General features: G+C 46.8%; 1 protein-coding gene across 4 annotated transcripts in view; it reads right to left on the reverse strand.

Annotated features, from left to right (window-relative positions):
• Window positions 1-19,040, reverse strand: part of LOC140410715 (A-kinase anchor protein 7) — a 287,628-nt gene that overhangs the window by 245,651 nt on the left and 22,937 nt on the right. For all 4 annotated transcript variants that reach the window (XR_011940714.1, XM_072499164.1, XM_072499163.1 and 1 more), the window contains exons 3-4: window positions 17,558-17,697; window positions 8,250-8,386 (exon numbers count right to left, since the gene is read on the reverse strand). Coding sequence is in view for 3 of the 4 variants with exons in the window: in XM_072499164.1 (XP_072355265.1) it covers window positions 8,250-8,386; window positions 17,558-17,697 (277 nt within the window). In the remaining variant the exon portion in view is untranslated. The remainder of the gene's footprint in view (window positions 1-8,249; window positions 8,387-17,557; window positions 17,698-19,040) is intronic.

The raw sequence follows: 19,040 nt of genomic DNA on the forward strand, positions 1-19,040 counted from the left end.
CTTCACCTCGGCCCATTCCCTGGCCCCATCCCCGCACACCCACCTAGCTACACATCCCATTTCCTTGGGGCCTTGGGGCAACACGGTAGCATAGTGGTTAGTACTGTGGCTTCACAGTGCCAGGGTCCCAGGTTCGATTCCAGCCTTGGGTCACTGTCTGTGCAGAGTCTGCACGTTCTCCCCGTGTCTGCGTGGGTTTCCTCCGGGTGCTCCGGTTTCCTCCCACAGTCCAAAGATGTGCAGGTTAGGTGGATTGGACAAATAGTGTCCAAAAAAAGTTAGATGGGGTTATTGGGCTATGGGGATAGGGTGGAAGTGAGGGCTTAAAGTGGGTTGGTGCAGACTCAATGCGCCAAATGGCCTCCTGCTGCGCTGTATGTTCCTTTTAAAGGACATCCCGTACCAGCCTCCCCTAACAGGCGCCGGAATGTGGCGACTAGAGGCTTTTCACAGCAACTTCATTGAAGCCTACTTGTGACAATAAGCGATTTTCATTTCATTTTCATCAGGGAACCGCTTGTTGCGCCGAATGGCCTCCTTCTGCACTGTATGTTCTTTGTAAAGGAAATCAGGGAACCACTTGGGTTTTTAAGATAATCGATGACGATTTCAAACAGCCTTGTTGGGATTTGAGCCTATGTCACCAGAGCATTAGACTGGGCCTCTGGATTACCAGTCCAACGACATAATCATCTCACCATATGCTATAAAATATATTAAAAGCATCAGAAAGTATATAGTCCAAGTTTCAATGAGAATGTTCTTTTAAAAAGGCTTGAAAATTACTGTTTCATGGCATTCATGAAAATGTGGTTCAATGTGGAGAGATCCTCTAGTTTAAGTGGGCAGCACGGTAGCCTTGTGGATAGCACAATTGCTTCACAGCTCCAGGGTCCCAGGTTCGATTCTGGCTTGGGTCACTGTCTGTGCGGAGTCTGCACATCCTCCCCGTGTGTGCGTGGGTTTCCTCCGGGTGCTCCGGTTTCCTCCCACAGTCCAAAGATGTGCGGGTTAGGTGGATTGGCCATGATAAATTGCCCTTAGTGTCCAAAATTGCCCTTAGTGTTGGGTGGGGTTACTGGGTTATGGGGATAGGGTGGCGGTGTTGACCTTGGGTAGGGTGCTCTTTCCAAGAGCCGGTGCAGACTCGATGGGCTGAATGGCCTCCTTCTGCTCTGTAAATTCTATGATAAAGTGTAGTTGGATGGCACTGAAACCTGCTGAGCTTGGGGAAACAGGTTTGTTTGGGGCTTTGGGGTGCTAATAGCCACAGAAACCAAGGGGAAAGAGTGCTAATGGCAGTCCCCACAGAGAACAAAAGGTGTGAACGGCCAAAAGCAGAGAAACTAACATCAGACGGTAAACTGTGACAGATGTAGATGTGGGGGAGGGGAAGGGGGAAGCAAAGAGGACAAAGGGTAAGGAAGGTGGATAAGATGGATGGGGGGGGGGGGAGAGAGAGAGACAGAGAGAGAGAGTTCAAATATATATTAAGAAAGATAAGAAAGAAAGAAATGGTAAAAGACAGTTAAAATGAAAAAATGAAATGGGATGAAAACAAATGGGTCGAGGTGGGGTAGAGCTAATCATCTGAAGTTGTTGAATTCGACCTCGAGACCAGAAGGCTCGGTACCGTGTCGAACCGGAAGATGAGATGTTGTTACTCCAGTTTGCGTTGAGCTTCACTGGAACATTGCAGCAGGCCAAGGACAGACATGTGGGCATGGGAACAGGGTCTTTTGTTAAAATGGCAAACAACAGGAAGGTCAGGGTCCCGAATGTGCACAGACCGAAGGTGCTCAGCAAAGCGATCATCCAGTCTGCAGTTGGTCTCTCCGATATAGAGGAGACCACATTGGGAGCAACAAATGCAATAGATCAGATTGAAAGAGGTACAAGTGAAATGCTGCTTAACCTGGAATGAGCGACTTCCGGTTGCGGCGATGACCAGCTGAGCCGCACGTTTCGGCGGCTCCAGCTCGAACGGACCTTTGGGCTCTTTTAAGAGCCCCAACGGGGAATTTTTTCGGGACGGAACCCGGTGTGGGGTGAGACAACAGGGAGTCCCCCCCAACGAAAAAGAAAAATATCGGCGGCGGCGGCCAGATCGCGAAGAATCCTCGAGGACAGGGGCAGAAGGAAAAAGGAGCAAGATGGCGGCGGAGAGAGTCCAGGCAAAATGGGGGCCGGACCAAGACGTATTTCTGAGACGGTGTGTGGAGCTGCTTAAGAAGGAGGTGCTGGCCCCGATGCTACAAGCAATTGAGGGGCTTAAGGAGGCACAAAAGACCCAGGAGATGGAGCTCCGCGTGGTGGAGCAGAAGGTGACGGACAACGAAGACGAGATCCTGGGCCTGGCAGTCAAAACGCAGACGCACGAGGCGCTCCACAAAAAGTGCATTGAAAGGATTGAAGTCCTAGAAAACAGATCACGGAGAAAGAACCTTCGGATCCTGGGTCTCCCCGAGGGAGTGGAAGGAGCGGACGGCGGGGCTTACGTGAGCACGATGCTACGCTCGCTAATGGGAGCTGAGGCCCCCTCGGGCCCCTTGGAAGTGGAAGGGGCTCATCGGGTCCCTGCGAGGAGACCAAAGGCGGGAGAACCACCTAGGGCGACGATCGTGCGATTTCATCGCTTCAATGACAGAGAGGTGGTTCGGAGATGGGCCAAAAAGGTACGAAGTAGTAGATGGGAGAATGCGGTGGTACGGGTGTACCAGGATTGGAGTGCGGAGGTGGCGAGAAGGAGGGCGAGTTTTAATCGAGCCAAGGAGGTGCTACACAAGAAGGTGAAGTTTGGGATGTTGCAGCCGGTGCGACTGTGGGTCACGCACCAGGAGAGGCATCACTACTTCGAAACGGCGGAAGAAGCATGGACCTTCATTAAAAACGAGAAACTGGATCAGAACTGAGGGACTGATGTTGGAGGGGAAATGACAATGACGATGTATATAGAGATGTAAATTGGGGAGGGGGGGGGCACTAAGAAATGTGGGCGCCGGTGGGGGGGGAAGAAGAGACATAGGCGGGGGATGGGGAATGGGAGTGGGGCGGCAGAGGGAGCTGCGCCACAAGGCGCGGGACAGCTATAGAGAACACGGGGCTTACTGTTCTTGTTTCCGCGCCAGAAGGATGATGGCGGGAAGATAGGCGCAAGGTAGATCCCCACACGGGGGAGTCAAGGAGAGAGCGGGAGAAGCCGGGGTCAGTTGAAGTCAGCTGACTTTCGGAAGCAATATGGGGGGAGCAATCATGCTAGATGGGGATCTAGCAGGGGGGGGGGATAACTGGGTTGCTGCTGCAGAGATCGAAGAGGAACTGGTAAAAGAAAGGGTGGTCGGGGCGGGAATGCGCGCCTGGGAAACGGGTGGCTGCGCGGAATCGGGACGTGGGACTGGCCTAGAGAGGGTGATGGCTAGTCGACAGGGGAGGGGGGCAGGCAGCCCCCCAGTTCGGCTGATCACGTGGAACGTGAGAGGCCTAAATGGGCCGATTAAAAGGGCCCGAGTGTTCGCGCACTTGAACGGACTGAGGGCAGACGTGGCCATGCTTCAGGAGACGCACCTGAAGGTGGCGGACCAAGTCAGGTTAAGGAAAGGATGGGTGGGACAGGTGTTCCACTCAGGGCTGGATGCAAGAATAGAGGGGTGGCCATACTGGTGGGGAAACGGGTGTCATTCGAAGCTAGGAACATTGTAGCAGACAGCGGAGGCAGATATGTGATGGTGAGTGGCAGACTGGAGGGAATGGAGGTCGTGTTGGTTAACGTATATGCCCTGAATTGGGATGACTCGGGATTTATGAAGCGGATGCTGGGACGTATTCCGGACCTGGAGGTAGGAAACCTGATAATGGGGGGGGGGGGGACTTCAACACCGTGTTGGACCCAGGGTTAGATAGATCTAGATCTAGGACCGGAAGAAGGCCGGCAGCGGCCAAGGTGCTTAGGGAGTTTATGGACCAAATGGGGGGAGTGGATCCGTGGCGATTTGTTAGGCCGAAGGCCAGAGAGTTCTCCTTCTTCTCTCATGTTCACAAGGTGTATTCCCGGATAGATTTCTTTGTTTTGGGAAGGTCACTGATCTCGAGGGTGGAAGGAACTGAGTACTCAGCCATAGCTGTTTCAGATCATGCCCCACACTGGGTGGACCTGGAACTAGGAGAGGAGAGGGAGCAGCGTTCACTCTGGCGACTGGATGTGGGATTACTGGCGGACGAGGGAGTCTGCGGAAGGGTGCGGGGATAAGGCGGTGGTCAGAGGAGAGCTGATCTCCATCAGGGCCCACAAGGGGAAAATAGAGGCCAAGGAAAGGGAAAGACTACTGGGGGAGATTTTGAGGGTAGATAAAGAATACGCGGAGGCCCCGGAGGAAGGACTATACAGGGAGAGGCGACGACTCCAGACGGAGTTCGACCTGTTGACCACAAGGAGGGCGGAGGCACAGTGGAGGAAGGCACAGGGCATGAGGTATGAATATGGGGAACAGGCGAGTCGCCTGTTGGCCCATCAGCTGCGAAAGAGGACAGCAGCGAGGGAGATAGGGGGAATTAGGGATGAAAAGGGAGCTACGGTGCGGAGAGCAGGGAAGATAAACGAGGTGTTTAAGACCTTTTATGAGAGACTTTATAGGTCCCAACCCCCGGAGGGAAAAGAGGAGATGCGGCAGTTTTTGGACCAATTGAGGTTCCCGAGGGTGGAGGAGCAGGAAGTGGAAGACCTGGGGGCGCCAATTGGGGTGGACGAGGTTACCAAGGGGCTGGGGAACATGCAGGCAGGGAAGGCTCCGGGACCAGATGGGTTCCCGGTGGAATTTTATAGAAAATATGTGGACTTGTTGGCCCCGCTGCTGGTAAGGACCTTTAACGAGGCCAGAGAAGGGGGGACCCTACCCCCGACAATGTCGGAGGCGACGATATCGCTAATCTTGAAGCGGGATAAAGATCCGCTGCAGTGCGGGTCCTATAGGCCTATCTCACTGCTGAATGTGGACGCCAAGTTGCTAGCAAAGGTGCTGGCAACGAGGATAGAGGATTGTGTCCCGGGGGTGGTGCACGAAGACCAGACAGGGTTCGTAAAGGGGAGACAACTAAATGTCAACGTGCAACGGCTATTAGGGGTGATAATGATGCCCCCAGTTGAGGGGGAGGCAGAGATAGTGGCAGCAATGGATGCAGAGAAGGCATTTGATAGGGTGGAGTGGGAGTATCTATGGGAGGTGCTGAGGAGGTTCGGGTTTGGGGACGGGTTTGTCAGCTGGGTTAAACTCCTCTATGGGGCCCCAACGGCAAGTGTGGTCACAGGTCGGCAAAGGTTGGAGTATTTTCGACTATACAGGGGAACAAGACAGGGATGCCCATTGTCCCCATTACTGTTCGCGTTGGCAATTGAACCACTGGCCATAGCGCTGAGAGACTCCAGAAAATGGAGAGGGATGATTAGAGGGGGAGAGGAACACAGAGTGTCACTCTACGCGGATGACCTACTGCTGTATGTGACGGACCCAGTGGGGGGGATGACAGAGGTCATGCAGATATTGAGGGAGTTTGGAGATTTCTCGGGATATAGGCTTAACATGGGAAAGAGTGAGCTTTTTGTGATACACCCTGGGGACCAGAGTAGAGGGATAGATGGCCTACCGCTAAGGAGAGTGGAAAGAAACTTCCGATACCTGGGGATTCAGATAGCCAGGAGCTGGGGAACCTTACACAGACTTAATCTGACACGACTGGTGGAACAAATGGAAGAGGATTTCAAAAGGTGGGACATGCAGCCGCTGTCACTGGCGGGCAGAGTGCAGGCAATTAAGATGATGGTCCTCCCGAGGTTCCTATTTGTGTTCCAATGTCTCCCTATACTGATCACTAAGGCCTTTTTTAAAAAAATAGATAGGAGCATCACGAGCTTCGTGTGGGCAGGGAAGGTCCCAAGGGTAAGGGGGGGTTCCTACAACGTAGTAGAGACAGAGGGGGACTGGCATTGCCGAATTTGGGCGACTACTACTGGGCCGCCAATGTGGCGATGATTCGTAAATGGATGATAGAGGGAGAAGGAGCGGCGTGGAAAAGATTGGAGATGAAGTCCTGCAAAGGGACGAGTTTAAAAGCGCTGGTGACGGCGCCACTACCGCTCTCACCAAAAAGATTTACCACGAACCCAGTGGTGGCGGCAACATTAAGTATCTAGGGGCAATGGAGGCGACAGAGAGGTGTGCTGGGAGCCTCGGTGTGGTCCCCGATCAGGAACAACCATAGGTTTGCCCCAGGGAGGCTGGACGGAGGATTCCAGAGCTGGCACCGGGTAGGAATCAGGAGAGTGGGAGATTTATTTATAGACGGGACGTTTGCGAGCTTGGGAGCGCTTGAGGAAAAGTATAAGCTGCCCCGGGGAAATTTCTTTAGATATATGCAGGTGAGAGCGTTCACGAAACAACTGGTGAGGGAATTCCCGCTGCTCCCGACACAAGGGATCCAGGACAGGGTGCTTTTGGGGGTGTGGGTCGGGGAGGGCAAAGTGTCAGAGATATACCGGGAGATGAGAGAAGAGGGGGAGGAGTTGGTGGGCGAACTGAAGGGAAAATGGGAAGAAGAGCTCGGGGAGGAGATTGAGGAGGGTTTGTGGGCTGATGCCCTAAGCAGGGTAAATTCCTCTTCCTCGTGTGCCAGGCTTAGCCTGATCCAATTTAAGGTGCTGCATAGAGCACACATAACGGGAGCAAGGTGGAGCAGGTTCTTCGGAGTGGAGGACAAGTGTGGGAGGTGCGGGGGAAGCCCGGCGAACCACACACATATGTTTTGGTTGTGTCCGGCACTGGAGGGGTATTGGAGGGGAGTGACGGGAGTGATCTCGAAGGTGGTGAAGGTCCGGGTCAAGCCAGGCTGGGGGTTAGCTTTATTTGGAGTTGCGGTTGAGCCGGGAGTGCAGGAGGCGAAAGAGGCCGATGTATGAATAGGATGGGAATAGAAGGATACGGACCCAGGAAGTGTAGAAGACTGTAGTTTAGTCGGGCAGTATGGTCGGCACGGGCTTGGAGGGCCGAAGGGCCTGTTCCTGTGCTGTACATTTCTTTGTTCTTTGTTTTGTCGTGGCCTTTGCGTCCCTAGTAGCCCGGCGTAGGATTTTACTCATGTGGAAGGAAGCGAAACCCCCCGGGCTGGAGGCCTGGATAAACGATATGGCGGGGTTCATAAAACTGGAGCAGATGAAGTTTGCGCTGAGAGGATCGGCTCAAGGGTTCACCAGGCGGTGGCAACCGTTCCTCGACTACCTAGCGGAACGTTAGAGGGAAGATAGATGACCAGCAGCAGCAACCCAGGGGGAGGGGGGGGGAGGGAGGGGGGGGTAAATTGTTTGGGTTTTTGGAGGGGGAGAGGGGGCGGGGGGGAGTATTACTTTGTGTTATTTGGTTAGTTTACTATGTTAGTTACAAAATGTTATACTGCAGTTATCATGTTACTTTTATTTTTATTTCTTTGAATTGTAAGGGAAAAAATTGTGTTTGAAAACTTTAATAAAATATATTTTTTTTAAAACCTGGAATGAGCGTTTTGGGCCTGGGATGTTAAGCATGGAAGGGGTAAAGGCCTGCCCCTTTTGTTCTCTCTGGGGACTGCCATTAGTACTCTTTCCCCTTGCTTTCTGTGGCTGTCAGCACCCCGTTTCCCTGGGTTTCTGTGGCTGTGACTCATCTTTCATTCTCACTCCACAGTATAAATATTTCCCACTTTCTCTGTCTTTTAGCTTTGACAAAGGGTCACCTGGACTCGAAACGTTAGCTCTTTTCCCTCCATAGATGCTGCCAGACCTGCTGAGATTTTCCAGCATTTTCTCTTTCATTTCAGATTTTATGAGGCGGGCATAGATCAGTCATGATCGTATTGAATGGAGGGGCAGGCTTGAATGGGCCTGGTAGCCTACCCCTGCTTCAATTTCTTGTGTTGTGTTCAGAAACTCAGAGATGGAGCAAATAATTTCAATGACTTCCATTATCCCCCAATTCCACCACCCCTAAGAGTGGGATACGTAGTTAAGCAATTTTCCCAGGAATAGTGTGTAGCTTGGAAAAGGAAGAAAACAATTAAGTGGAAAAGTACAGTACTGAATAGCCATTTTAGAAGTCTCAAGGGTCATTACAGCACAGAAGGGGGCCATTTGGCTCATTAGTGTAACTAATTCCAAAAATGCATCACAACTAAATTTTATTGCCTAATTTAGCATTCATTGCAAGGAGTTCTTGCAAGAAATTACTCACTTGTTCACTTCCATTTCATTTGCAAGGTACATCACAAGAATGGTGACATGAAGACAGGGTACGGGTATCATGGCCTTGGAGAGTCTCTCATCCGCCTGGACCGCAATGTCTTGCACAGCCTTGATGCCATCTACAATCTTAAGTAATTACGGAATTTGTTTTTAAAAACATTATCGAGCAAAAATAAATTTACAGCAATGTACAATAAAAATAAGATGCACATAGCAATAAATTACCTACTGAGAAACTTTAGTTTTCATTCAAGTTCGACTAACAGCTAACATGCAATGACATGCAAGTGAATGATTGTTGAGGAAAAACAATTATCAGAAATCTCAAGGGCAAGAGGGTTTCTTATCTCATCAGTGTCACAGAACATTCTAGCTGCCTCAGAAACAGAAGCAATTGACAATATAGTCCATCGGGTCTGCACGGACTACCCGAAAGAGCACTCTACCTAGGGCCATACTCTCTTCCCCTCCCCCCCCCCCCCATTCCCCACCCTATCCCCGTAATCCCACATACTGATTATGACCAATCCACCCAACCTGCACATCTTTGGACTGGGGGAGGAAACTGGAGCACCCGGAGAAAACTCATGTAGACACGGGGAGAATGTGCAAACTCCACACAGCCAGTCACTCAAGGCTGGAATCGAACCCGGGTCCCTGGGGCTGAGAGGCAGCAGTGCTAATCACTGTGCATACAATGTTTTAACTTTTTAAAATATAAATTTAAAGTACCCAATTATTTTTTCCAATTAAAGGGGCAATTTAGCAAGGCCAATCCTACACATCTTTGGGTTGTGGGGGTGAGACTCACGCAAACGCGGCGAGAATATGCATACTCCACACGGTCAGTGACCAGGGGTCGGAATTGAACCGGGTCCTCAGTGCCGTGAGGCAGCAGTGCTAACCACTGCACCGCACCTTTTACAATGTTTTAACTTAACTGGAGCAATTATACATTTACCAAAGCACATAAGGCAGTTTTTCTCCAAGCATCTTGGGTTATCAACACAGAGCACATTTTGAAACATTTTCATTCCGTTCCTCTCCAAAACAATCAAAGTAAAGAATCAATTTTTCATGTGAAGAGATTGCAACATCCCCAAAAGGGGGCGATGGGGTATTTATTTTTCCGCCTTGATTTGTATCAAATGTTTTGCAGAGCAAGTATTCTTTGAGAAGGACAAAAAACATTTTGGATATGTCCATGAGTTTGCCTGCAGAGGGAGCTAGCTAACAAATACTTATTGTATGCTCAGCTGGAGACTCTGAATAGCCATTATAAGCATCATTAATGATCTTGTTTTTCAGTTGGAATGAATGTACCGGAACTTGTGACTAGTATTCACAGAATGTCCAAGCTTAGTGAATTTATTAGTTTAATGATTACTCTTAAGAAACCATTAAATAATTATACAAACACTGCATACAATAATCTTACAATATGAACAGATGTGCAGCCAAACAGGATAAGTGAATCTATGCTGTTTCAAATTGAAAATATGACTAAATTATGAAAAAACACAATTAAAATGCTAGACTAGATTATGGGTTCCAAGGTCAGTGTCATTTGGCCTGGACTTCATAATTGGTTAGAGAGGCAACATTCCACAGTTTAACAGGCATTCTTTTGTCATTATTTCAAAGCATTATGCAGATTATTACAGAATGCTGTGGATCTGAATCAAATGCTGTAAAAGCCTTCCAAGATAACAAGTGGTTAACCATCTCAGGCCATTATCTTCAGGCCCCGCCAATGTTCTGTCTAATATTTCCCATCCACGGACGGAATGAGTTTTGTTGTGTGCACCAATATCAAGGATGTGAAAAGGTTACCGTAGGTATGAAAAAAGGAAGAATACCATCCCCATGTCACTGGCACCATAACATGCCAGTCAGCAAGTTACTAGATCTACCCAATTCAATTTTAAATTTACCATGGAGACCTGCAGGTTATGTTCAATATCATAACTACTACACTACCGTACATGACAGAGGTATTTGGTAGTTTATATTTTGTAGCTTGCATTTTAGTCATTTGACAAGATAAAAATTGAATTGATAGCGATAGCACAAGACAAGAACCTTTTGTTTCAATTTGACAAGCTCAGAATAAAAAGAGCCTTTTGAATTGATAAAAAATGTAGGAAGGCTATTTTTTTTCCAGCTTTATTGAGTGTTTTTTTTAATGTGAAACATCCATGAATAGGGAGGAAAATAGCTCAGTAATTTCTTCACATCAACAGGCTTAATTAGTCAGAAGTAAAGTTTCTCTCTGAATTTGGAGGGGCAAACAATGTTGTCGTGAAGAGAGAATGGAATCCCAGGAGAAAGAAAGACTGTGAAGGTAGTTTTTGAGGAAATAGTGACATTTATTCCACCTACAGATTTTTAGATCAAAAATCAATGAATTGTGAAGTAATAAAGTGATTCACCATTTTTAAAGTAAACAGTCTCTCAAAGCACACCAAAATGAAGTGGTGAGAGGTAGTGTTTGGAAGTATACGCACTTTAAAATTCCCATGATACAACCTCAAGAACGTTTGCATTATGGGCGGCACGGGAGCACAGCGGTTAGCATTATTGCTTCACAGCGCCAGGGACCCAGATTCGATTCCCAACTTGTGCGGAGTCTGCACGTTCTCCCGTGTCTGTGTGGATTTCCTCCAGGTGTACTGGTCTCCTCCCACAAGTCCCGAAAGACGTGCTTGTTAGGTGAATTGGACATTCTGAATTCTCCCTCTGCGTACCCGAACAGGCACTGGAGTGTGGCGACTAGGGGATTTCCACAGTAACTTCATTGCAGTGTTAATGTAAGCCTACTTGTGACACTAATTATTATTGTTTGGAACTGTGGACCAGGAATAAGTCTCTTGACGAATTCCCTAGAAATATCCTTACTTTTTTAACGTGTTGAATGTCTCAATACCTAAAGTACCGGAACCTGCACGTCCACGGACCAGGTGCTGGAAGGTGGGATTACAACGGCAGCAATGTTTTCTCTTTCAATTGGCGCACACAAGATGGGATGAATGGCCTCTTTTTGTGCCGTAACATTTCTACGGTTCCACGATTAGTGCATTTTGCTGCCTCCTTTGCTGTCTTGCGAGTAGTTCAATGTGATTGGTTGCTTAAGGACATCAGTGTTGTTGGATACCTGGAAGTCCCCTTGGCTTGGCAGCAGGCTGAAACTAATGTCTTGGAAGGAGGGAAATGCATGCCAGAGAGCTCGAGATCTTTGTGGGCTGCTTTCTTCAAAGTCAGTGGCAAGCACCAATGTTGACTGCGAAGTCTGAGCCATTGCTTTCTCCCTTTGCAATCCACTCTTTTTAATCACCACCTACCAGCTAGGATATCGGCCAATCTGCTTCTAGATTTCTTGTCAATAACGTTTTTCAACCTGCTGGCAGTGGATGAAAAAAACAAAGCCTGCATATCAGGTCAGAGCGCCTCACAGCAAAAGTGAACTCAAACTGCAGAGGGTCATAGGTACAAACCCATGTCCTATAACCCTATATAATGCATATAGAACTCCCAAACATCAGAAAGATTCCAGCTTCATATTTATTCTCCATAGTGTCAAATCCTCAATGCTGTTCCAGGTCATTCCTTTCTTGGAGGCCTGAAACAACCCAGGTCATGAACAATAGACTTAATATTTCAAATGGGTGGTGCTTTTCCAATATAACTTTGCAATAAATCACTGAAATGTTTTCCCATTTTTAGATTAGCCAGTGAAACGGAGAATGGTTACGAACAGAATGAGGCCATTTGGCCTGTTGAGTCTCTTACAGCTCTCAGCAAGAGCATCTCCCTATCGCACACAGGGACAACAGAAAAAAGACATCTAAAGCTATAGAAGCATTTGGAAAAGAGTAGTCATGAACTAGAGGGCATCAATATAAGAACTGGCAAGTCATGCTACAGTTATATAGAACCTTGGTATGGCCACACTTGAATATTGCGCACAACTCTGGTCGCCACACTACCAGAAGAATGTGGAGGATTTGGAGAGGGTGCAAAGGAGGCTTACCAGGATGTTGCCTGGTCCGGAGGGTGCTAGCTATGTGGAGAGGCTGAACAGACTCGGGTTGTTTTCATTAGAATGATGGAGGTTAAGGGGCGACCTGATAGAGGTCTGCAAGATTATGATGGGCAATGATGGAGTGGATGGGCAAGCACTCTTTCGCAGGGTGGAGGGGTCAGTTACCAGGAGGCATAGGTTTAAGGTACATGGGGCAAAGTTTAGAGGAGGTAGGTTTTGTTCATCTCGACAAATACATGGATAGGATGGGTATAGAGGGATACGGCACTAAGAGGTGCTGAGGGTTTTGGCCAAGGGTGGCATCATGACCGGTACAGGCTTGGAGGGCCGAAGGGCCTGTTCCTGTGCTGCATTGTTCTTTGTTCTGGAGGAAATTTAGCAGATATTTAGGGTCATCAATGAACTGAATTACTACGCGCCAGAATTTACTGGGAAGGTTTTGGCCCAGTCCATCCAGTATCTGGATGGTCGTACCCCAGCGGTACCCTTGAAGGTGGGTTGGGGTACCCCTCAGAAGTCCAGAATCATAGATCATCATAGAATTTACAGTGCTGAAGGAGGCCATTCGGCACATCGAGTCTGCACCCTACCCAAGCTCACACCTCCACCCTATCCCAGTAACCACACTTAACCTTTTTGGTCACTAAGGGCAATATAGCATGACCAATCCACCTGACCCGCACATCTTTGGACTGTGGGAGGAAACCGGAGCACCCAGAGGAAACCCACGCAGACACGGGGAGAACGTGCAGACTCTGCACAGACAGTGACCCAAGCCGGGAAGCGAACCCGGGACCCTGGAGCTGTGAAGCAACTGTGCTAACCACTATGCTACCTAAGTGGTGATCCCCCTGAAACAAGGACTCTGTGGAAATTGTCCAGAAGTTTCAACTTCCATTGAGTAATTACAAGGAGTCTGGATCCCTCACTTCCCAGAATAGTTACCCAGGAAACGTTAGAAGGATCAAAACTAGATCTAACTCCTGGGAGCTATACCACTGATTCCCCAAACTCTCCCCCCCCCCCCCCCCCCCACCCCCCCGCCGCCGCCTCCAGATTATCTTCCCACCAACCACGCAACTACCCTGCTGACCACCTGACTACCCACCCCATGTCCTAACTGCCCGCCCAAATCTCAGACTAATCCGCCATCCTCGACTACCCAGCTACCCAACTGACTCCGACTCGCTCCCCATCTCCCACCAATTATCCCCTGACCCACCCGACCATCCCCTAACTTGAATGCTTCAACTACCCTCCACCCCGCCCCCCCCCCCCGCCCCGACTACCTTCTTGCCCCAACTACCCTATCCTTCGCATCTATCCCTCATACCCTGACTACCCAATCAATGGACCAACTACCCCCCAGCCCCACTGACCACCACCCCAAACCTAACTAACCAACCCTCCCCCACAACTACTCGACTTCACCCCATGGTCACCCGCTCCACCTGCTCCATTACTGCCTTACACAGCAGCTTGTCAAAATGGTTCTGGGACATTTAAACTGACCAATATACAGCAAGCGGTACTGTAAAAAGCGCCCATGAATTGGCTTCTCTAAAGAGTCCCTACAATCAATGGGAAGGACACCCGGGGAAGGGACGCACCACATTTCCCAGGAAGCTTGGTTCCAAAGTCTGGGAAGGAAATATGGAGTTCCAGTCTGAGGTAAGTAAATAACTGTGGAGCAGCAATCCAACCGTGATTGACCCTCCATGGAAGATTCAGCCCAAAGAGATAATCATGCAAAAGAACAGCAATTTGTGGAAATAAAGATGTGAACCCTGAGTTTCCAGTCATCACAAATCATTGATGATTTCACTGCTGCACTATCGTTAACAATGCAGTCACTCTCCCGGGATTAAAGAAGTTGCTGGATTTGCCCTCTAAATACAAATTAATCCTGCCATAAAGTTAGGGTTGTTATTTGTTGATGGAAGCTCCCTTTTAGTGCCAAGTTTATGTTTCAGGAATGCCACTCAAAAGGTCCAAAAAGGAATCACATGAAACAGTAGACTCCCAATTCTGCAGGTTGCAAACCATAAGAGTTGTTCAAATTATTTTTTTTTCTTCTACCTCCATCTTAATCTATTATTTCTTCCCCTCTCTTCCTGTACTTAACTTGACTTTCAATCACACTATATCCTTCTCCATTGTTGCTTTGTTATCTAACCTTTTGTTTCTTTTTTTACCAAGGTTCCAGATATCATTACTAGCTTACACTTCCAACTAAAGGTGGTGCAATTTTTTTCAAACTGAAGGGTGAAGGGGGAAAAAAAAAATCTAACAAATGGGGCATGGCATGAGATGCTCCAGCACATTTGAGGCCATGATTGAGAAGGGAAGTAAGGTAGACAGACAATCATGCTTTAATGGGATCTTTTTTCTGAGCTATTTCTTCATCATCCGTTGCTTCTGGTGGAGCTTGATGGACATAGAGGAGCAGATGAGCCAGTGGTCTGTCCAGCAGTCATTTGCACTGGTCATTGCTTTGGTGATGGTGGCATCCTTTTGGTCTCGAAACTGGAAGATGATAATGTGCCAGTGCGTCTTTTTGGTAGATCAGTGATGGCCAAGCTGGTGTTCCGCATTTGGCGAGCAGGAGAACTCCATTGGAGATGCAATTCCAATTCCTTCCTTTCCGGAGTTGGCAGTCTTTTCCAACTCCGGCACTGAAGTCCCAAGGAGGATGATCTTATCTTCTTTCAGAATGTAGGAGGAGTAGGGCATAACAATCCATAACTGTTGCCTACTGGTTCTCGGCAAGTTGCAGACGGAGAGTCATGAGGCAGTCGCTGGTGCTGTCAGGGAGCTCAGAGAGTTGGTTGATGAGTTTGTTTTGGTGGCAAACCCACTCCATGCCTCCTGGGCTGATCCTCGGGTTTTCCTCTCCAGGAGATGTAACCACCACCTTCTTCCCTCAGCTGCCCTTTGCCCGTTCATCAGTCTCTTGCAAGGCAGCAACTTCAATGTTGAGGTGCCCGAGTTCACGAGCAACAAGCACAGTTCTCTGTTCCTGTCAATTGTTTTGCTTGTTATCCATGTAGGCTTGGGCATTTCAGGTTCCGAAATGGAGTTTAACTTTCATTTTTGAGCGCAGGTAGATGAGCCTGCTGTATGCCAGCCAGGTTTGAGATGGAACAGACTATATTTAGGGCACCTCTTCTAGCCCTTTCCCCATGCAGGATGAGCAAAGCGGATCCTGAAGAGAACTGCCCAGTCGTGAAGAAAGCTGGCGAAACACTCTCCTGTTCACATTCCAAGTGGTAAATATATGGAACGAGCTGCATGGGGTGGGAGCAGGTACGATAGCAGCATTTAAGGGACATCTAGACAAATATATGAATAGGGTGGGAGTGGAAGGATACGGACTCAAGGATACGGACTCTGTAAGTGCTGACAGTTTTAGTTTGGGCAGGTACCATGGTCGGCGCAGGCTAGGAGGGCCGAAGGGCCTGTTCCTGTGCTGTACTGTTCTTTGTTCAAGGCCCTAATGAATGAAATCAAACTCCAGGCCCGAATGAATGAAATCGCTTATTGTCACAAGTAGGCTTCAAATGAAGTTACTGTGAAAATCCCCTAGTCGCCACATTCCAGCATCTGTTCGGGGAGGCTGGTACGGGAATTGAACCCGCGCTGCTGGCCTTGGTCTGCTTTACAAGCCAGCTATGTAGCCCACTGTGCTAAACCAGCCCCCATGTGATCAGAAGCGAGCGACTTCCAGATCTCACCGTCTTGTCCCCATCACCTCTCTCCAATCACCACAGGACTTGTTTGTGTAGGGAGTGTGCTGGTTTCCGAGAGATAGACGACTTGTGTGGGACATTTTTTAATGTGGGAATGCCACCCATCGCAGCCATTGAATCATATAAGTATCTTCTGCCTGATCTGCCATTGAGGACTTGCTTTGGATTACGTTTTGTTTGGTTCCTCCTCTCCAACTTGACCCTGCCAAGAGTTTAAGACTCCCGATGTCATCGCTCTCGGGATCAATGGAGTGCTCAAGTCTCTCCACCATGGCAAGGTAGCAATCTACAGAAAATTGACTTAGGTATAACTAGATTTTAAACGTCTTACTAACTTCATAATTACTGATAAATAGCCTCACTGACACAGAAAGATTAATTTTATATTTGTTGAATGTCAAAATATTCCACTGTGAAGAAATTCCACATATTTTTAAAATACCAAATTTTTGTAATTATATTTTAACTTAATCCTATCTGTAAATACCAATCACTTATTTCACTATCTATAATTTTTAAAAAAATAATACTGAAGGGATGCCATGTTTTTTTTCAACTTTCTGGTTTGCTGCCTGTGAGAACACACTGTGACTGGCTGCTAACCCATTTGATGACATCCCTGTTGATGGATGTTGGAGATTCCCTCAACTTGACACCAGAAACAAGCTGACATCGGGAAAGGGAAATCTGAACCACAGAAATTGCTGGATCTTTGCCAGGGGCTCTCTTCAAAATCAGCAGCAAGTACTGTTGCTTTGTCACTCACTGCAAAATCCACCGTCTTGCTCAAGATAAATGTAAATACATGCTCGAACTTACTGCAGAAAATAAACCACGCTCAAAATCAGAGTACAGCCATTTTCCTCTTTTGATCTACTCCACCTCTGAGCTGCATGAGTAAGTCAAAACGCCGTGTGTAACAGGCCTGAAAGGTTTTTTTTCCTCTGTAATATGTTTACTGCACTAAAATAGCTTAGAAATTGGTTAAACCTCTTTTAAAGGTTTGACATTCAAAATGTTGTAAAATCAACAACTTATGGACATCTGCTATTAATTTCAAATAGCAATTAGTGGTAAAATTTTAATGTGATTGTTAACATTCATATCCATGAGGAGAACACTGAAGAAACTATAAACAAATATGAAGAATTCACTGAGTAATAGTGGTCTGGTGATAGGACTGGATGAATGAATTCCTCAGAATCAAGGAATGTGCATGACTGGAACAGACCATTATGGGTTATGTGGCCAATCCCAAAGTTCAGAAAATGCGATGAACTAAACTATCGCTATCCAGCTATACAAGATGATGTGATCGCTATCAGCTGTTCCCTTTTAAATTTAAGCATTGAACTCTTTGTGAAATAATGAAATTTAAGTGATAAGAGCTTGCTTACAAAGACACACTGTTGGAAAGAATGGGATAGTTCTGATTAGTTAATGTGTTTAAATTTACATATCTTTTGTAACAAGTTAGGTCTGGAATACAAACAGAAAATGGTTTACCTTTGGGTTTGTTATTGGGATAGATACAAAGTAATTGGGATGAGCCTTTTTCTTTTTTTTTCGACCTACATCTTCTTCGTTCTCACCACCTGAAGTACGCTTTCTCTTTTTCTTTGAAATCTTTTCAGAGGCTGTAGTGACTGCAAAAAAAAAAATTTAAAAATTTACAAATGGCAGAATGTTTGAAACTGTACTCTGTAGTACGAGCTAAATTTCTACAAATAAAAACTTTAACATTAGGGATAACCCACAAGTCACCACAAACCACTTCACTGGATGCTGAAACAAGGATATATTTTAACATTCAATATTGCTGAACTCCATTGCTTTCCCTTTGCCCATTTAGGTCTAATATTTTCTCATAAGTTAACTTAGTATTAAAAATACTTTTGTCAATTTGTGCATGTGCAAAAGATGATATCAAGCCAAAGTGTACAGTGAAACTGTATTTATTCATCTTTATTTTACCATACTTTTTTTTAAAGGTTCTCATGCAAAATCATTGATTTACAATGTATAGATCCTTAACTTTTTCCTTTACAATTCTTCCTTCAAATTATGCCTGAGCAGCCAAAGTTAAGGCAAAAATACAAAAAAAAACATTTTAACCAGCATCAAATGAACCATCCCCTGATCCTGACTTCCCCCATTTCCCTTGATCCCTTTAGCCCCAAGAGGTATATCTAATTCAGTCTTGAAATTGCACAATGTTTTGGCCGCAACTACTTTCTGTGGTAGTGAATTCCACAGACTGTGGCATGAGAATACTATCTCAGTTGACAGTTCATTACAGTATTGAGTGACTGCCACTCTTGTCAGTGATGGTGTCTGTCAAATTAGACATGAATCCAAGGCTTGTATGCCTCTCAAATGGGATGTTAAAAAAATTCCCATGGCACTAATGAAGAGTTCTTCCTGTGTTCTGACCAACATCCATCCTTCAAAAAACTTCACTGAAACAGATTTCTGGGTCTTTTGTTGGACTTCACGTTAAAAGTCTGGATGCTGCTTTTGCTTCAGGTTCGCAGGTATTTCAATTTGGGATGCACCAAGGGTGCAAAAGGCACTAAACAAATGCACATTTTTATTATCTTAATTATTAATTCCTACCTTTCTTATATGAGCACTTTACACTTAAATTAAACAATGAGTGTGTTCATTCTTAGGTCAGCCTGCTGCTTTTCTGTTGATTTATTTGCTCCTCAACTGCCATGAATGGGTTTCCCCTGAGCCTATTCCAAATTCATCTTATAACTCATGAAAGATAACCTTACATGTCTAGAGGCAAAATGATCACCAGCAGCTAAAAGAAACAATGGTCACTGTTGGTGTTGAATATCCTGGCAAATAAGAAAGGATAAAGCACCTGCATTTACTTTGTATCTTTCAAAAGCACCTTATAGCCAATTTAGTATAGAATTAACACGGTAGCACAAGTGGATAGCACTGTGGCTTCACAGCGCCAGGATCTCAGGTTTGATTC

The sequence above is a fragment of the Scyliorhinus torazame genome, chromosome 4, assembly GCF_047496885.1.
Source record: "Scyliorhinus torazame isolate Kashiwa2021f chromosome 4, sScyTor2.1, whole genome shotgun sequence".
Taxonomy (NCBI): Eukaryota; Metazoa; Chordata; class Chondrichthyes; order Carcharhiniformes; family Scyliorhinidae; genus Scyliorhinus; species Scyliorhinus torazame.